The 20,013-nt window shown below is 29.4% G+C and overlaps 2 protein-coding genes and 1 non-coding gene across 4 annotated transcripts; 1 reads left to right on the top strand and 2 right to left on the bottom strand.

The window, feature by feature from the left end:
- Position 1: 1 nt before the first annotated feature.
- Positions 2-11,569, bottom strand: LOC100569725. Its single transcript, XR_003839660.1, has 3 exons — positions 11,440-11,569; positions 3,430-3,498; positions 2-58 (listed from the first exon to the last, which is right to left on the bottom strand). It is a non-coding gene; the product is annotated as an uncharacterized LOC100569725 (transcript).
- LOC100161248 (eukaryotic initiation factor 4A) lies at positions 7,056-12,575 on the top strand. 2 transcript variants are annotated; one of them, XM_008186544.3, is made up of 5 exons: positions 7,056-7,213; positions 8,892-9,276; positions 9,342-9,717; positions 9,778-10,280; positions 11,492-12,575. In XM_008186544.3, exons 2-4 carry the CDS (start codon positions 8,905-8,907, stop codon positions 10,263-10,265), a joined length of 1,236 nt encoding a protein of 411 aa, XP_008184766.1. In that variant the 5' UTR covers positions 7,056-7,213; positions 8,892-8,904; the 3' UTR covers positions 10,266-10,280; positions 11,492-12,575. The 2 variants fall into 2 exon arrangements, with proteins under 2 accessions (XP_008184766.1, XP_001952053.1); XM_001952018.5 differs by lacking the exon at positions 11,492-12,575 and having other exon boundaries at positions 9,778-10,331.
- Positions 12,576-17,853: 5,278 nt separating this feature from the next.
- On the bottom strand, positions 17,854-18,896 carry LOC100163293 (uncharacterized). The gene is made up of 2 exons (NM_001162688.1): positions 18,421-18,896; positions 17,854-18,351 (listed from the first exon to the last, which is right to left on the bottom strand). The coding sequence occupies exons 1-2, from the start codon at positions 18,784-18,786 to the stop codon at positions 18,052-18,054; spliced, it is 666 nt and encodes a 221-aa protein (NP_001156160.1). The 5' UTR covers positions 18,787-18,896; the 3' UTR covers positions 17,854-18,051.
- Positions 18,897-20,013: the final 1,117 nt, after the last annotated feature.

The raw sequence follows: 20,013 nt of genomic DNA on the forward strand, positions 1-20,013 counted from the left end.
ACCAATGGTAATTTAGCCACTTGATAAGTCGATCTGGCCGGATACGGTTCTTTTACAACTGTAAATAAAACAATCAATAGGTAACAATAACAAATATTATTCACAATATCGATTGTTATTTATTGGTAGGTACAATTAACCATAAAACTAGGTATATCAATAATTACGTTTAACTTAAGGTTAAATATACAGGGTGTCCCGTGAGGATTTACCTATTAGCCGTAGAGGGGGACTCGCCGCCCGGACAAAAACCGGTTTTTTGCCGTTTTACTTATTAATTAAAAAAATTATTAAAAATCAGGAAATTAATGAAATTAAAATGTTGAAACGTCAATATTTTCAGAAAAATTAACTCTACAAAATGGCAATCTTCAATATTTTTTTAAATAATTAATTAAAAAAATAATTTTTTTAACTTTTTTACCAAAACATAAAAAAAAAATAAAAAATTAGTTATTTGTAGTGCTTACCTCTGTGAGTCTTAATAAGAAAACAGAATTACGATATCTCTATTATTTCAGGAGACATCGCAATAAGTAAATCCTCACGGGACACCCTGTAGATACCTATAATATACACAATTAGCATAGTCTGAGTGAGATAATCTGGTTATCTCATAGATCACGGTTATCTATAATTCACCTATTGTTATTTTATTTCTAGTTTAAAATAAAAACATAAGTACTGAGCACTAATTTATAGAAAGTTAAATAAAATGTTGCAAGTAGTAGGTAGGTATCTAAATAGTAAATGGGCTAAATAATTTAATCCTGCCCATCTACCGACCATAGACATATTTATTAATATGTCTATATGCTATTATACTGACCTATCTATAGTACCTAGTCCACCGCATGGTTAGCTCTTATTTGGAATAGAGTATAAATTCATAAATGTGTCGCAATTCTGACTTCAGGGACAGTATGAGATTAATCCCGGCCATTTTCCAATAATATATTTAAAAAAAACGTTTGTACGATGTACGTTTTCGAAATAAGTCACACAAATTTACGCTAATTACTGACGTAAAAAAAAATTGCAATATTAATATTTTTTTAATTTAAGGGGAAAGGAGCTTCTATATTAATTAGTAAAAGGGGAAGGATAAACTCCATAAAAATAGTTTTTAATTATAAATTATAATGTAATATAAATGTATACATTTATACTATTATAATATTAATTAGAATTTAATTTGTATATAATTTGCGTAAATATAATTTTATGCAAGTAAAATCATAATAATAATATAAAATTATAAACTGCTTATACGGCTATACGATAAAATTCCATAATATAATATAATAATAACATAATATAATAGTAAGGTAGATTGAAAATAAAACCGGATCGGTGATGATAATAAATTGACGAGTATTATATGAGCAGTTACAGCGTTTCATCAAATAGGGCAACCGCGTACCAGGACTCCATAGAGGCAAACCAGCCGAATGACTCGAATGTATAAATAATATTCGGTATTTTAATTTACAGCGCGGCGAGAGAGAGGCCGACTTGCTACCATGGGCCCCTTGTACCGTGGTCGACGGTTGAGAACGAAAACGCATCCGGGTCGCGATGGCTGACAATATAACCGCGGTTGTTGATGTCACATCGCGTCATACTCATACAACTCACTCAGTGTGCTCAAAATAATTTTTCCACGCTGGGCCGCGGGTCGTCACTTGTGACTATTGTCTAAAATACTTAAACTATTGTTTAAAAAATCCAAGTAGTATTTGAAAGATTCTTAAACGTGCTTAAAAATTCCAAAATTTAGAATTATTGAATTTTCGATTATTATATTAAAGGAAAATAGAGGGAGGGAAGGATAACTGGGTAGGTATTTTTTTAGCGAATAACCTTGTTTTAATTTTTTTATGATTTTTGGTTCACTTATTGTCCAAATGTTACAATGTGGTTGTCTACGTTATTAGGAAATAAGAAAACAACTATCACCAATACTCCAAACCAACAATAATAATTTATTTATAATTTTTATTTGTTATTTTGTAAAATGTTGCTAATTTTTTCCAGGTGCGAAGTTACCCGACTTTACAATACCTATAAAGACTATATTATTATAATATATAATATATTTTTTCGAAATATACAATCTATACGGATGACATAATAACTATGATGATACTTTATTGTTGATTTTTAAAAGTTATAAAATTTATTTATTTATTTAGACATTTTTTTTTTAAGTTAAAATTGTAAAAGCTCTGCACCATTTGCCTTTTATACGTCTAGGATGGCTGCTAGAAAGGTCTTTAATTAAAGGGTTTAAGTGGGAGGAAAGATGGTTGTGGAATCTTTTATAAAAGTGTTTGGCTTCTTCATGGATTGTTTTTAATTTCAGGTCTGTGTGGTGACAGGAGGGTATGATTAGATATACAAGGGGGAGCATTGATTAATTTTCTGAGCGCATTGTTTTGGAAGGATTGAAATTTACTTAAATTTGTCTTTTTTGCACTACCCATAGTTGGATGCCATAAGTCCAGATTGGTTTCAGTAATGTTTTGTATACGAGGAGTTCAATATTAGGGAAGGTGTGTTTATTAGAGATTAGAGGTTTGATGATACGAAAACGGTTGTTCAGTGATAGGTAAATATATTAATATAAATAAAATATAAATATATTTAACTGTAGGAGAGGATGGGATTAGAGCATTGTATAGAGTTACCTCAGGGAAAGGAGCTAGTCTAAGTGTAAAGGTGGTGTGCGTAGACTTGGTATGGTAAAATATATAATATAGGATATTTTTATGATTCGGACTTGGTACGTATATCATATTATACACACACACAGTCACATAGCCCACAAGGTTATTTACCAAAAATATTCTTACCCATTTATCCTTTCCTCCTCCTATTTTCCTTTGATAATGAACAAAAATTCAATACCTAATTTTAATTTTTTGGAATTTTTAAGTACGCTAAGAATATTTCAAATTCAAATAATAGAATTCTTTGTACAATTTAAGAAATGTCGTATATAGATGTTACAATTTTGTTCAAATGAGGACGAGTGACGATACTTTTTTAAAGGACCATGAAACAAAAAAATGATTTTGGTTTAATTAATAGTAATTAAAACTAACTATACAGCTACCTATATAGCTGTATTACCCGTTATTGGCTGGGGATAATTGAAACCGAGATGGGTTCATCCACTTGCTACGGATAGTTTTAATGAGTAACTTTTTTCTTTGAATCAATTTCTAGCAGAATTATACAGATATGCGTTTATGATTTTAATATTATTATGGCCAGTAAGTCACCCTAAAATAACCTGTTTAATCTAGACCTTCCTTAAATCGTCAAAAAAAATCTAGTATTTTTGATTCTATAAGCATCAGCCATATACTTTATATATTAAATGTTGTTTTAGATTATATATCATAAAAATATGATCATAATTACATTCTTGATAGACTTCGTTTACAAACTTGGCATTGTTAATATCATTCAGCAGTACTGTGGTCTTAGCAACTGGAAAGTATAATAACAAATACAAATAAATAATATATATTTTGCATTCATGTGTATAATATATTATGTATATTGGCATATTGTAAAATGTATATATTATATTTACTAAGGTACAATTTAGGTACTCATAACTACTTATATATATATTAGGTACGTAGGTAAAATCAAAATCAAATAGGTTTCCTTTGTATAAATATTCAAGATTATACTATATACTATATAGTCATATAGAAGACACGATTCTAAATATAAATAAATATAAATGTAATGTATTTTCCCATTATTCGTTGGGTACCTAATCTTTATAATATATTTATAATTTATATGTATTGATGTTTTTTCTACTATGTAATAATATACTTATTAATAATTTATTTATGATACGTTTAAAAAATCAACTTATATAGTTACCTATTACTTATTACACACTATATTACTATAATACTATATGTCTATTATGCGTGATGCCGTGCAGGTTATCGTGAATAGATTCATCATTGCTGTTTCAATTATCGAAAGTTGCGAAATGATCATTAACATTATATTACATTCAATATTGAAACTTTAAAAAAATTGTACAAGCAGATTTCAATATCAAAAAAAATAAAATAATATAGGTAAGTAGGTATATGTTAAATTCAACTATATAATAATATATTATAAGAATATTTTTATGGAAATATAACATATTAGCTATATACATTTGAAGTTTTTTAACTATGTGTTAAAAATATGCATAGTTTGACGATTCAATCGTAACATTAATGTTAAACTTGCCAATTTATCAATTCGATAATTATAATAATTTATTTTCAATTTGAATTTGATTTGTATTACTTACCTATGTATAATACCAAATAGGACCTAAGAGTACGCTACACTGCCATTTGTTGTCTCCGTTTTACAATTGCGTAGGTAACATAGTTGATTTACGCTTAGCAGAACACGTTTAGCTCCGTTAGTTTAACAATTAAAGTGAATGGACCTATTATGAAACTTGATACAATGTTTGAGCAAGTTATGCGTATATAATGTAGCGTAAATTAAAAATACTAATAACTCACTTCAAAATTGAATTATCGTAAAAAAACCCACATACAAACACAGACAATGTTCTTACCATCAAGCTTCATAATAGCCAATAGGTCGATTCACTCAAATTTTTAAACTAATAGAGCTGAACGTGATCTTCTGAGCGTAAAATATTTGCTATGTTCCGCAATTATACGACGGAGAAAACACATATTTGTGTAGCGTCCTGAATGATTATGACATTACAATAGGTACTAAAATAGTATAATATTATCTGTCAAGTCTATTTTTGGCTATTGTGTTAAATTTAACCAAAATGTTGTGTGTTTCTCATAAATTATTGTAAATTATTAGGCAGAGACGATGAAGTAAACAAATAAAACGTTATGGGTGGCTACAAGTTTACTACCTACTGCATCTTGTGTAGATAAGTAACTTAACCTAATATCAGTATTAGTTTAATAGTTTACTATAATTTTACACTGAGACTTATTTGGATAGCTTGGCTTTTTGGATTGCTTGGATAGCCGGTTCAAGATTATAGTACGTGCACTATCAGTGCCATATGAAGAAATTATTTTCACTTTGGGCCAATTTATCACTATAGTCAAGCACAATACTATCATCATTCATCATAACCATATCTAGACATTTTTTAGATAATCGGATGGTTGTAATAATGTTTTAACATAAACAATACAAATAGAGAGGTTGATGTAAATACTAGACTGGGGCAAATGCCCCAGTTGCCCCACCCCAAATGACGCCACTGCCCTTCACCCTGGCTCAGGGCGCTTCCCCTTAGCTGGTAGTTAGGTACGTATGCCACTGTTCAATATCTATATTGTATATTATATTATACATTTATTATTAAAATATGATACCTAAAAATTAAAATAAACCTCTTTGACCTCTGTAGGGATAGAAAAATCATTTGACATTTGTGTTAGACGAGTGTTAATTGATTATTTTTAGTGAATAACAATTATTAAAAGTTATTATAATAACGTATAGCAAAATATTCTCGCTTTTGTTAAATTATGATATATGATATAAATTTTAATTATTTTATGAGATTGAGTCTAAATCGTTAATGTCCAGTGATAGCTATTTTATGTGTATACGTGGTCTTGGCTGTCCATTATCATCCAGATTCCTAACTAATTTGGTAATAATATCAAATCTGTTTAATTTTATTATCTGCAATATTAGTACTTAGTAGGTAGTGTGTCTGTGTGGGCATGCCGATGGTTAATGTCAATTGGCAATCGCAATGGACATTTGTTTTTAATGTCTTTAATTAATATTTTAATATTAACTAAGATTATCATTAGATTTACATTTATTTAAAGCACTATTATATTAATATATATTATTATATTATATATTTACGTTGTATTGTTATTTTGTTTTTATTGAGTACTAAAAGCTAATAAACAATAAAAATAATATTATCCCAATGTCTATTTCAATTCAACGGATAATTTGAAGTCTAAATGTTATCTAATAAAAATTATCAAACACGTCATGATTTTCTCTTCAAATTCTCACTATATTTCGGTTATTTGGTTGTATACTTATATTGGTTTAATGTTTAGATCAAATACTAGGTATATAATATTTATACTGTAAATAAACTAAAGTTTTATGTGTGCCTTAGCCCCTTAGGGCTTAGGTAGGACAGTAGATACGGTGGGCGAGGTTAGGGGGTTCAAACCCCCTCACAACATACAAAGTACATGTAAATATACAATCAACAATAATATATTAAAGTAGAATTTCTTTATGGAGTGTACAACGCCGACAAATGCTAGTAATTCGAAATGAAAAAAAATAATTTCAATTATAACTTTTACGCCTAAACAAGCGTATTCACGTAGGTAGGTCCTAGAACCTACACAAATACACGATGAGTCGATAAGAGTTTGGGTTGAATAACGATTAACGAATCGAATGGATGGCAAAAATACGAAATGAATAATAGCTGACGGGCAATGGCAATTATGATAATTAATATGCGTTGAAAGAGTAGACTTGAATCGGTAGTCACCGAGGGTTTGCGGGCGAGAGTCGAGAGATCAAAATCCAAAAGGTAAAACCTATACTAAATTACTAACTGCGTACACAGTACCGGCAAAATATGGCAATGGCGCGAGATAAAAGTGGCGCGATCAGTGTGATCACACATTATTCGTATTCCGTGGGTCGTGGCGCGTCACACAGACGCACAGTCACACAGACACAAGATTGGAGGGTGGTGGGAAGCCGTGGTAGGCGATGGCGTTTTTGTTTATCAACAACGGCGGCAGCGGCAGTCAGTGTGATGGACGCACGCGCTGCCCAGTGTCGCCAACCGGTGTTGGATTCGTGTCGATTAGGACCGGGAATGTGGGGAGGGTCCCGTCTGGCTGGTAATAAAAGAAATAGACGCGAGGGCGCGCACGCACTTCCATTATCGATCGTGGTTTTTGATGCGACGCGTGGCCACACTGCGTGCTAACCTCACCAAACGCTCGTCGATTGTACGCTATCCACCGTCTCTCACCCTATCTGCTTCTCTCTCTTCCGATTTCCTCTCGGCAAATCACATGTACTTTAAGCGTTTTCTACATTGTTCAATTGTCAAAATGTGTTCTCTTTAGATACATTTCTTCGTTTTGCGACTATAATCGTTTTACAGTATGTAAGTACACATTTACGTTTTTATTTAAACGCTGGCGCGATGTATTTTGTGCAAACGCGCCGTTTCCGTCGGGCGACTGGCAGTCGGAGATGGCCGCCTGACGGCCACATCATGGACGGCCGTTGTATCACCGCGCGAGCTTTGGCTTCACCGTCATCCGACGGCTGTGGCTGCCCTTGTCGCAGACACAAGTATATTTTTCATTTCCTCGGTGTTTCTGCCTCTCGCTAAAGGGGGTGTTCGTCACGTGGGACCGCCCTTGGGCCGGCGCCCTTATGGACCTATACCGCAGGTTGGGATCGCTTTTTAGGTTAAGGTCCAGGTGTAGGATTTTAGGTGTTCTGGCGGTCCGACAGGGTTTGAAAATTTGTCGTGTGAAAAGGGCTGCTCTTAACGACTAAAGCGTCAAGAGACTAACCGAAGCATTGTTCAGTGTTTAACTTATGGTTAGGTGTATCTGCAGCTTTCAAGTGTACATCGTTTGTCGTGATTGGGGCTGCTTATACGGTCAAATTATTTGTCTTCAAATTGTCTTCTCCTTACATCAACTTAGTTATGAATTACATTTACCATTTCAGAGTTTAATAAATCTATTGTGTATGCGTTATTTTACTATATTATTTGTGTCTTATAATTATTTATATTAATGTAGGTATTTTAGTAATTATGTTTATTTGCATATTTAATTATTTGTTGAAATTTTTTTATAGAAAATTGAATGAATTTCTTATATTATCTGCTACTAATTAGGCAATAGTTATTGTTAGGTCTATTCAAGGCCAGTATAATCTTTGTTAATGTTTTGTATTTTTCACTATTTCGATTAGGTATATATCTATCTTTTACTTTTATTCCATTTAAATTTTAAATTAGGTTGTAGTTACCTACTTCAGGTATTATAATTTTAGTAAGTATTGATGGTTAGGAGAATAATCTTCAAATATTTAATAAATACCTATATTATATTCTTGTTTATATATTTTAGTTTTAAATAAAAATAACTTAAAAAAAGATATGTTAGAAAAGTACATAGTCTAATACTTGATGAAACCATGAGTTACAAAATTACTGGGAAATAACTTATTAAAATTAAAAATTATTATTTACCTTGATAAATTATCAATATTTTATAGTGAATCAATTTAATAGTTTTAGATATATTGTGATGCTGATGAGTGATGAATAAAAATGTATTCAAGTTTTAACTAAATTATTAAAATAATTAAAACTATGTTGATGTGTCAGTACTTGAGTGAAGTTTTGTTTCATGTGTTAGGTATAATATGTACAACACTAATTCATTTTAATATGTATTTTATGTTGATTGTTTTCTATTTTTTTTAGTATGATAAAGTTGATACAATTTTTAATTATATTGTTTTATTATTATATTATTAGTTATATTGTATTAATTTGTTTTTTTTATCGTATTACCAGTTATTATAAAACTGTTAGGATAGGTATATAAATATGAATCAAATTATTTTACATTATTCATTTTAACAATTTTAATTAAATTGGTTTTTTTCTCGATTTTGTAATAAATTAAAATATAGTTTATCACTAAATGATAAATAAAATTTGATAAAATGGTTTAAAAAAAGTTTTAGGTACTTATTTTATCTTTTTGATTGAAGAATTTTTATTTTATAACTAATTTTAAATTCATTGATTTCAGAATATTTTAAATAATGAATGCTAATGAGACGAAAAATGGACCACCTAGTGAAACCAATGACTACTCGGGACCACCCGGCATGGATGTCGGTGGAACTATTGAGTCCGACTGGAAAGAAGTGGTGGACAACTTCGATGAGATGAATTTAAAAGAAGAATTGTTGCGTGGAATTTATGGATATGGTTTTGAAAAGCCATCAGCTATTCAACAGCGTGCTATTTTGCCATGCATCAAGGGACATGATGTCATTGCTCAGGCCCAATCGGGTACTGGCAAAACTGCTACTTTTTCAATTTCTATTCTACAACAAATCGATACAAGTTTGAATGAGTGCCAAGCACTCATTTTGGCACCAACACGAGAACTGGCTCAACAAATTCAAAAGGTAAGCTTATTTTATATTTTTATTTAATTAGTTTTTGAACTGTTTATATGTAACCTTATTTTTAGGTGGTTATTGCTTTGGGCGACTTCATGAAAGCCGATTGTCATGCTTGCATTGGCGGAACAAACGTTCGTGATGACATGCGTAAGCTGGATACTGGATCCCATGTAGTGGTTGGCACTCCTGGTCGTGTTTATGACATGATTGCTAGAAAATCACTACGAACTCAATTTATCAAGATATTTGTTTTGGACGAAGCTGATGAAATGTTGTCTCGAGGTTTCAAAGATCAAATTAAAGAGGTGTTCAAGTTCCTCGAAGAAGATATTCAGGTCATTCTGTTGTCTGCTACAATGCCCGAGGATGTTTTGGATGTGAGCACTCACTTCATGCGTAATCCAGTACGCATTCTTGTGCAGAAAGAAGAACTAACATTGGAAGGTATTTATAATAACCCTAATTATTATTATTTTCTTGGTTAATTAATTATTATTTATTTAGGTATCAAACAGTTTTACATCAATGTTACCAAAGAAGAATGGAAGTTTGACACTTTATGTGATTTGTATGACACTCTTAGTATCACCCAGGCTGTGATATTCTGTAACACACGTCGTAAGGTAGAGTGGTTGACTGAAAATATGCGATTGAAAACATTTACTGTATCAGCTATGCATGGAGAAATGGACCAACGTCAACGTGAGCTAATTATGCGTCAATTCCGTTCTGGCTCTAGTCGTGTTCTAATCACCACTGATTTGTTGGCTCGAGGCATTGATGTACAACAAGTGTCTCTGGTTATCAACTATGATTTGCCTTCCAACCGTGAGAATTACATTCACAGGATTGGGCGTTCTGGCCGTTTTGGTCGTAAGGGAGTGGCCATTAATTTCATCACTGAAGACGACAAACGAGCGATGAAGGATATTGAATCGTTTTACAACACTCACGTTCTCGAGATGCCACAAAATGTGGCTGATCTGCTGTAGACATGCTTTGTATCTGTGAGTAGTTACTTTGAAACAAGTGAAATACAGCGTTCAAAAACAATTCAATTTTCTTTTTTTTTTTTATATATAAATACTTATATAAAAACAGAAAAAACCATAAAAAAAATTTTAATTGAAAACTCCAATATTTTATCTTAAGCAGTTTTTTCCTTTTCATTTTACTGTGTTTGAGTGACATGACTATTTCAATTATCCAATTTACGAAAATGATAAGTGCACATTTTAATACTTGGTATGTTTTGATTTTAAATAAAACTTATTATAAAATTTGCATAGCTTCATTGTACTTCCGTTTGATGATTCCTTCTTGGTTGTAAATAGTATGTTGTCTCAAAACTGGCAGCTTTTTGAACATAATATTAATGTTCTTAAAGTTTTATTTAAGAGTGGCGGGTGTTTATTATTAACATAAAAATAACTTATAAAATATTGGCAAGTATTTTAACAAAATATAATGATATTAATTTAAAATTACCAGTTAAGTACTTAAGCAGTAGTGTGACATTTTTTAGGGGCGTCACCATAAAATATAACTCCAAATTAAATGGTTGTTTTGTACAATGCTGTTGACAATATAATATGGACACATTGAATTTGGTGGCCTCTTTAAAACAAATATATTTAGTTCAAATAAGTTATATACCATTTTAGAATAACAGACAATTTTTTTATTTCCTAACTGTTGGCTTAGGTTAAAAATGTTAACTGAGATGATAATTCAACTAAAATTTTATTTTTAGAAATCTAATTTGTGTGTACTTTCAATCTTTTTCAACATTTTGCTCAGGCTTAGATTAGATTTAATGCATGACTGGTAAAGAATGTTCAAATTTATTATTTTTTAAATTGTGTTATATTCATTTTTTAAAACACCAATTACTTAAAAAAAAAATCAAACAGACTTTAAAGTAACATTGCATTTAACTTCAAAAATATACTATTAATTGATTTAACATACATTTCGATTTACTTGTGTTAAGTTGATTTTTAACACTACAAAATAAAGAATTAGGTTTATTTGATAAAAAATAGCATTGTCTATTTATAGTTATCTAATCTAAGGTTTAGGTCCAACAAGTCAAACTTTTAGTGATGTTATTGAAGCATTTATTATATGTCAATAACACATTAATAATTGTATTTTCACCCTTACTTTTATCGAATGAAGTGCCAGCATGTTTAAGTATCGCGTGGATATTTTTTAGTGATTGCCTAGCCTCAGCCGCTGCTCCACCCTCGACCGGTTTCAACGTCTTCTCATCTAGGCCTAAAGAACCAGAAACATACAACACATTGCCCGCCTGCACCGCCTGACTATAATTAAAAGTAAAATACAATTTTAATTCTTTTTTTTTTGTAAATTAAAAAATTATGTTTTTTTATAAAAATTTAATCATTGTAAATGTTCAATAATACTTACTTGTATGCTCCAGGGAGTTTTGGAACCAACGGGGAGTTTATTATTTTTCTTATTACACTCATTATATTTATTCTTATTATATTCAAAAATATTTCAATGAATTATAATATTTTTCTATCCGTCACATCAATATTCTAATAAAATGTTAATTTTAATAAACCTCCTGTTGAAAGATCATCACTACTACCACATTCATAATAACCAGGATAGTACTAGATTAAGTAATTAAACAATAAATAGGTACACATTAACTTTAATGTACTAATTAGGTTATAGGTAATGAGGTCAATAATATTATTTCAGTAACCTAGTTGCTATTAGTTTAATTTGTATTCTCATTTCTCAGAAGACAGAAATACAATTATTTCTGTTTCCTTTGTTTGGTATAGATTTAATGTTTAGTAATAATATTTATTTTTAAATACTGAGAGATAACTTTTTTAGTTTTTGCATTATGATAATATATTATAATAACATTTTATATTTTCATAATCATTTCATATTAATATTCTAATGATTAATTTATTTCATGTGATTTGTATGGGGTGTTCAGTATTTTATTATATTTATATTTATTTATTTTTAATTTTCTGTGGTAAATTTAAACTGATGCCTAATAATTTATTATTAGTTGTGTAATTATTGTGGGGATTAATATTTCAAGTTTTTGCACTTTTTTATAACTGCCTAGAAAACATGATTTTTGTATATAATAATCTTAAAATTGAGTTACATTATTGAGTGTTTTTCTTAAACTAAAAGTTTGAAGTAGTTTAATGAGTGCTTTTTTTTTTATATATATAAAAAGGAAATTGTTCATAATACAATTTACTCCTCGTTAAGTTCATAGTAAATACTTTCATTTTTTACTTGTTTTCCTTAAATTTGTATGTACCTATATTATATAAATTTTTTTTTCGTTTTGAAACCAGTTAGGGTAAGAGATAAGCATGTGTAATATATGCATAATAATAAAAAACAAAAATAAAAAATGTGTTAATTTGTTTATATGTCTCAAATGATCTCCAAGAGTTTTTGTGTTTGCTATAGTTTTATACAAGATTCCATGAATATCCCATTATGTTATAATGGAATAGATTTTTTCTTCTTTTGTTTTAAAGTTTTAATGTTATTTATCTGAATTTAGGTTAGTCAAACATAACATTTTGGATATGGATTTCAAATAACAGTGATAGTTTATTTATTAGGTATTGATCTACTATTATTAACAGTTTTATACTTATAGAGTATTATTTCTACTATGGTTAATTCTCTATGTACTTAGTCTTAAATAATATATGGTGCAGCTTAAGAGATTTTTTTACACAAGTCACCTGTGTGTCCCAAAAGTATCATGCAACTAGAAATATTTAGCGTTAAATGCAAGTATATCGTAGACACAGTTGAAGAATACTAGTTGTCCTGTCACCCAAACGAGTCTCTCCCCCAGTACTCGGAAAGTGTCTAGTATGAAAGAATTCTATATAGGTATATGGGATTACTGTTTACACATTTCTGAGACAAAATGTTAAATTTATTATCTGAACAAAGATTGCATGTTTTTAAAGTTCCATGTTCCATAAAATTAATGAGCAGAACAATCAGTGGTGTGCCCAGCGGGTAGGGCTAAGCAATGTGCAAACAGTACAGCCCCCATGTAGTGGTTACACATGAAAAAAAAAAGGCCTAGTACCCGGGCCTGCCCTGTGGTTTTTTTTGTTTTATAAAATTATATGAAGTTAAATCATATTGGAACAAAGGTTATTTAATTATTACATACTTCACTACATTATATGTGTTTGTAATAATTATTTCCTTCGCGGTAAATAACGTTTCCAAGCCACAGTTCCTACTGCTCGGGCGACGACTAAAAATAGTCGACGATAGACAATATTCTCGAAATGATTGCTATTAATTATACGTTCGTCACTGGCTGTTCTTCGCCGACCAACGTCAAGAATAATTTGACTATATTGATATGAGTAAATGAACATGGATTATAAATGTTATATTTTGGTACCTATTAATAATTTATTACGATGTGTACTGTGTAGACGTTTTATAGTGAGTGACAGAGCCGATCGAGCTAATCGTTTTGTCTATGTACACTAATACACTATTAGAATAACCTAATTACATTTTTCTTTTAAAATTGCTTAAAACTTGACTACTAACTACATTAAAATAAAATGAACATCAAGTTTTATAAACCTATTTCGAAATCTTTAAGGATATTGAACGATGATGATACTATGATAGTACATAATAGATCAACCTCAATCGAAAATTTTAAAATTAAATGTACTAGACTTCTAACGAGTCTTCTACTTCTTTTTCTAGCTTAAAAGTGCTTGATATTAGCTTAAATAGTGATGTACTGATGTACAACCTATTCAGACAATTATTAATTTTCCACACGTAAAATTTGTGACTAACAACGTTGTTTTCAAAGTTCATGGTTCAAAGCAGGGGCGGCTAACCATTTTTAGGTCAAGTGCCAAATATTTCCAATCAAGGATTTGAAAATTTTTCACGTGCCCAAAGGAAATTATATTTTCTAAGGATAAAAATAAAGTTAGGTACAATAGTCAATAATCATAATATTGAAGTCGTAAATAATAAATATAGTAATAATCTATAGTAACATAATACATTTTACATATGAATATTATAATTTGTTAATTGTTTCTTTGAATTTCTTATAACAGTTATAACCAACATTTTATAAATATCTTAATTTTTATAATTTTTATTTTTCGCGTGTCATTGAAATTTGACCAACGTGCTGTAGGTTCGCCAACCCTGGTTTAAAGTATATCCTTAGATTTGAAAATCAAAGACTTCAATTCACTAAATAATTATATTTTATGTATTTATAGTTAATAAAACTATTTTTTTATTATTTGTAATCACTTTTAATATCTTAGAAATACTATTAACAGGTTAAACAGGGGGAATAAATTGTTTTATATTATATATTATATGATCATTTTTTCTAATTAAATTTAAAAATGTTTATAAAGTTTCTAAAAAATAATGTCTCTCTAGCTATATAAATTAAAATTATTATAACCAGTCTGTCCTAAATTTTAATCTTGAACATGCCTCTTAGAACAACGTTCAACAAGTAGTAGAATAGTAGACACTACTTTAGTTTTTTCAGAATATGTTTTGTTTGGTAATTATAAAATTAAAATAAAATCAGTTTAAAAATATTATCACCTGCACATTCATTAAAAATAAGTGAACTAAATTTCAATTATAACAATTTTGATTCAGTTATTTATAATAATTTTTTATTATTTGTATTTTAATTCATACATGGTGAGTTTTAAGAAAAATCAGTAAAAAAAAAAATTATAAAAACATCTCAGTAATTTGAGTTAAAAATGTTGTACTTAATTTGTTTGAACTTTATGAAATAATCTTGGATTTTATATTTTTATTGTGTGAAAATGTGTTGTATCAGTAATACCTAATGGCTCATGACTGATTTTAAGTCTGAACAGCAATTGGGGGGGGGGGGCTAATTTAATTTTAAGCCAGCGTAGAGTATATATATTCTGAATAATATTGACTATTGTGTAGTATTGTACTCAATAAATGGTACCTATGGGAATTTAGAATATTCCAACATTGTGTTAACCAATAGCAATTTTGAGAAAGGCTACTAAGTGAGTTTGATCAACTTTCATGTCATCACCTAATAACAAATGGAAATTTTATTTGGATATTATATACTGATAAATGAAAAATAAAAAAAAAAACTGGTAATTATGCTTACATTATACTTATATTTTATCGTTTATCTTTTAATGTCTAATCCTAATGAAATAATTGGAAACTAGCGTTTCAGCTATATTATCATAAAAATAAAACTGTATTTTTAAAGGGAGCACACAGAAAAAACAAAAAGTTTTCTTTGAATTATTGTAAAGTATTAAATTATTCCAGTAAGAACTTTAAAGAGATTTGGTCAAAATTCAATGTAAAAAAAATATTAAGAATGGAGAGATTAGGGGCATTTGAATTTGGGATCGCCGGCTAAAAATACCCAAATGAAAAAAATTGTGGTTGCGTCATATCGTGTTGCTATAATTGACTGCTGCGGTTACAGTGTATACCTGACAAAAATTAAATTACTTTTATAAGATTTTAATTATTTAAAAAAAATAAATGAACATTTAGAGTTTTGAGACTAATTATTCTGGATCTATTATCCTGTTCAGTGGATAAAAACATCACATATGTATTACAAAAAAATCGAAACATTTACTAAAAAGGTAACTAAATTATTGTATAAAGCTACTAGCGAGCGGCTTTTACATGTTAAGTCGACGAATACATAGGCAATTACTGAAAGTCCGGCCTAATGACTTGCATCTCTTTTCAATTCATCGTGTTATGAATAATGCGAGTAAAATTGTCAAACTTAGACAATTTGTCTTAAAATAGGACATTCTATCAAATTAAAAAACTATTGTTTTGTGGTTGGTGCCCTTAAAAGATTATCAACAAGGTATAATAATAGAATCAGTAGTGGACTGGCCCGGTGTGCCACTATTCTATAGTACAGTGGGTCGGTTCTACCAGCCTAAACGTTTTGGGCTACTAATAAATAATCTATAATTTGCACTTTATTTTCTTTTATAATAATATAATATAAACTATTATTATATTGGACGTTTTAAGCGGTAGCCGGTGACTCCCGTTTCCCGTTAAAAACTACAGACACATAATATTAAAATATTAATAGGTAGGTCATAGGTAAATTATCAGAATTAAAAAATAATGCATAAACTAAGTATAAAAAAGATGGGTAAGTGGATGTCGCTCTGCTGTACAGTAGGTTACAAGTAGGTCAATGTATAATGGATGGTATTAAATTTGAATTCAATGATATATCATTGTACAAGAAAAACAATTCTGAGCGGAGATGGTATGTCAGTCAAGGTATAAGACATATTATATAGGTACTTATCTATGGTATTAGAAAAAAAATTGACCTATAATAAATTCCAAATTAATCATATCACAATATCCATTAGGTAATTATAAGGCGTTATACATCAAAAACAAACCGTGATACTATTATAGATATATACAATATTAATATACAATATATATATAATATTGTTATATTCTGTGATATATAATAGTATACGTTAGAAGTTTCAAGTATACCCAGGAATAATATTATACAATCACAACAAAATAACTAAAATAGTTATTCCAGGTTTTTTAATATGTAATTTAGTTCAAATTTGAATTTAAAATGTCTGTAAAAAAACAACTTTGTCTACGTATTTTTTAGATTTTTTGGTTACAGTATGAATTTGTTTTAAATTTTCAATCCTTCGTTATAAAAATTACAGTGATTGATAATTTTCGAGATTTTGATAAATGTTGTCAATATTCGAACTTCAAATGCTTATAAAAAAAATGTGTGTCTGTATTTTTAATATTTTACAATTGCTATTGTAACAATATATCAGGAGCCTTGTATTAAATTTTCAAGCTTTTTCGTCCAACAAATATTTATTGGTATTTATAGAAAAAAAAAACTAAAAAATTGAAAACTGACAATGTCCATAAACAGATCAAAAAGAGTCAAATTATTTTCAAAATTGTAGTGTGTACAGGAAATGCTAATATAAACATTCAGTGAAATTTTCAAGTATCTACATTCATTCGTGTTTCAATTACAACAAAATAAGAAAATTGTTGCATTAAAAATCGAGTGAATATCAAATGTTGTAAAAATATGAATTTCAAACGATCATAAAAATTTGACTTATTTCTAAAAATTTTTTTTTTGATAAAGGTAAACAAAATTATGAGGAATCTTGTATTACATTTTAAAATTTTAGGTTTAAAAAGAAATTTTTTTATGAATTTCTATAAAAATCATTTGGAAATTTTCGTCATTTTTACGTATTTTGTCAATAGTTGAACTTTAGATGGTTATAAAAAAAAATATTGACTGGATTTTTAATTTTTTTTGGACAATTTGTAATTATGACCCCCCAAAGTACCAACTAAATTCACTTTCCTATCAGAAAAGATACTGTTGAAGAAAATCTAAGCATTTTTACTGTCCTAAAAGATGATGACAGACACAAAAATAAAAAAAAACACATTGTAAAATCAATACATTCATCGTTCCACTCAGAATCTAAAATATTTATTAATCACAAAAATGATGATGAATTATATTTCTGTTTTATATGAAAATGAATCTTAGTCATAGAATACAATTAATATATATAGCAAAACAAGTTATAAAAATAAACTTATTACACATTAGTAGTCAGTAGTTTCTTAGTTTAGTACCGGCAGTGGAAACTACAACTTTTTTTTTTTTGTGGGCATAACCACATAAGTTCCAACATTTCTAACATGTTTAACTTCATCGTCAGGCACTCTATTCAAGAGTTCAAGTTCGGAAGTTACGGTATTTACATAGTTTAATAATTGTTTATATTTTTTATAATATAAGCGTTGTTGTTCTTTACAAACAGATATATTAACCATTTGTTTTGCAATATGTGATTTGCCATGCGTGGCCATGACTTCCGCAGCTTTATTTAAGATCATGTTTTGAAGTTCTTGTTGAGAAATTTTGACCGTCCGATTAGATTCAATCTAGAATCAAACATCAATAAATCAATTGCATGTTTCCCACAAATATATTTTGATAAAATAAATTTTTACCAATAAACATAATGGCCATTCCATCTTCTCATCGGGTACTTCATTATGCAATACTTTCCTGACAAACGCTGCTATTTTCCTAGCGTTTGCGATTTCATCGTTTTCAGTAATGACTGTTGGTACATCGCAGTCATCGATGTTCCTCTTACCACAATCTGTATTTGAGCTATCATCATTTTTATTAACTGAGTGCTTAATTACATCACCAGAGGATGGAATAATGCTGTCAGTGCCGTTGTCTGGTTTGGAATCCTTTGGGCCATCACTTGGCTTCTCGATTATGCGTGATAGAGTGTCTAGATCATTTATCACAATCTCACTATTATTTTCCTCGGTCGGACCTTTATACTTGCCATTGTGTTCCATGACAAAAATGTTTTTCTTAAAGATCTTCTAATAATTAGCCAATTATACTATGATAGTTCAAATAATATAATAATATTATACTGCAAGATGGTTGAACAACGTTGAACTCCAAGGTTTATAGATTATAGATAATATTATCTATAAACCTTGCATATCACTGCCTGTATACTATCATTACAACAGTAATACCACATGTTAAGCAGCCACCTTATTTTATACAGTGTCCAGTCCTATGTAGTAGTTCGTGATGTTAACATTTGGATAATGTCGACATTATCCAGCTAATGTCGACATTGGCCATGTGTTTTGGTTAATGTGTAATTTTTCGTTTATATTAATGAAATATTAACATTATCCGGATAATGTCAACATTGGATGATATTAAGAGTGAAAACTGAATTCTATTTCTTTATACCAAGTGGGTCCGAGTGTAATCTACACGTGTAATAATTTTATATTTTATGGATTACACATGTATATAGATCCGTCTATCTGTAGATTATTTGAATTACGAGTTAAAAGCTGCTTTAATATAGTGCAGCAGTACTTTATCTTACCGATAAAGTGAACAATATATATGGGCTTAATATTTATCTTAATTGCACGACATTGTTCTTATAATTGTATATGTTGTACAAAACACGACATCGAGCGTCGATCTGTTAGTTTGTTTTCAGTTTTCACACGTGATATTTACAGTAATTTACAGTACCTACAGTGTTAAGTGTCTTAATTGAATTCAAATAAAATGGAAACAAAAACGGAATTTTATAATTTATTCGAAAAACTGTTGTCTCAAAAAAAAGAAGTTAATTCATCTTATATGTCAAATGAAAAATATTTAAATATAATAAATGAATTGAAAGGTGGCAATAAATCTCGCCGTTTGAACAAATTCGAAATTAATATCGGAGGAGAAGAGAAACTTATAGCACCCGTCAAAAAAGGTAGTACTAATTTACTATATTAGTATATTACGTAAAAAACGATGAATTATATGACATACTAAATGAAATACATCTCAATATTGGTCATGGTGGTAAGCATCAAATGATGGCAGAAATAAAAAAAAATACAAAAATTTAACCTAACATACCCTAACTTTTGAGCCCTAATCATCATATTTTCGAAATAACTTTAGTCACCGTACGAGGCAATGCTTGGAACAGATATGAGAGTTGGTTTGACTACACGTTTTCCTAGCGATTCCGTTAATATATCATACTG

Source organism: Acyrthosiphon pisum, chromosome A2 (assembly GCF_005508785.2).
Source record: "Acyrthosiphon pisum isolate AL4f chromosome A2, pea_aphid_22Mar2018_4r6ur, whole genome shotgun sequence".
Lineage (NCBI taxonomy): Eukaryota > Metazoa > Arthropoda > Insecta > Hemiptera > Aphididae > Acyrthosiphon > Acyrthosiphon pisum.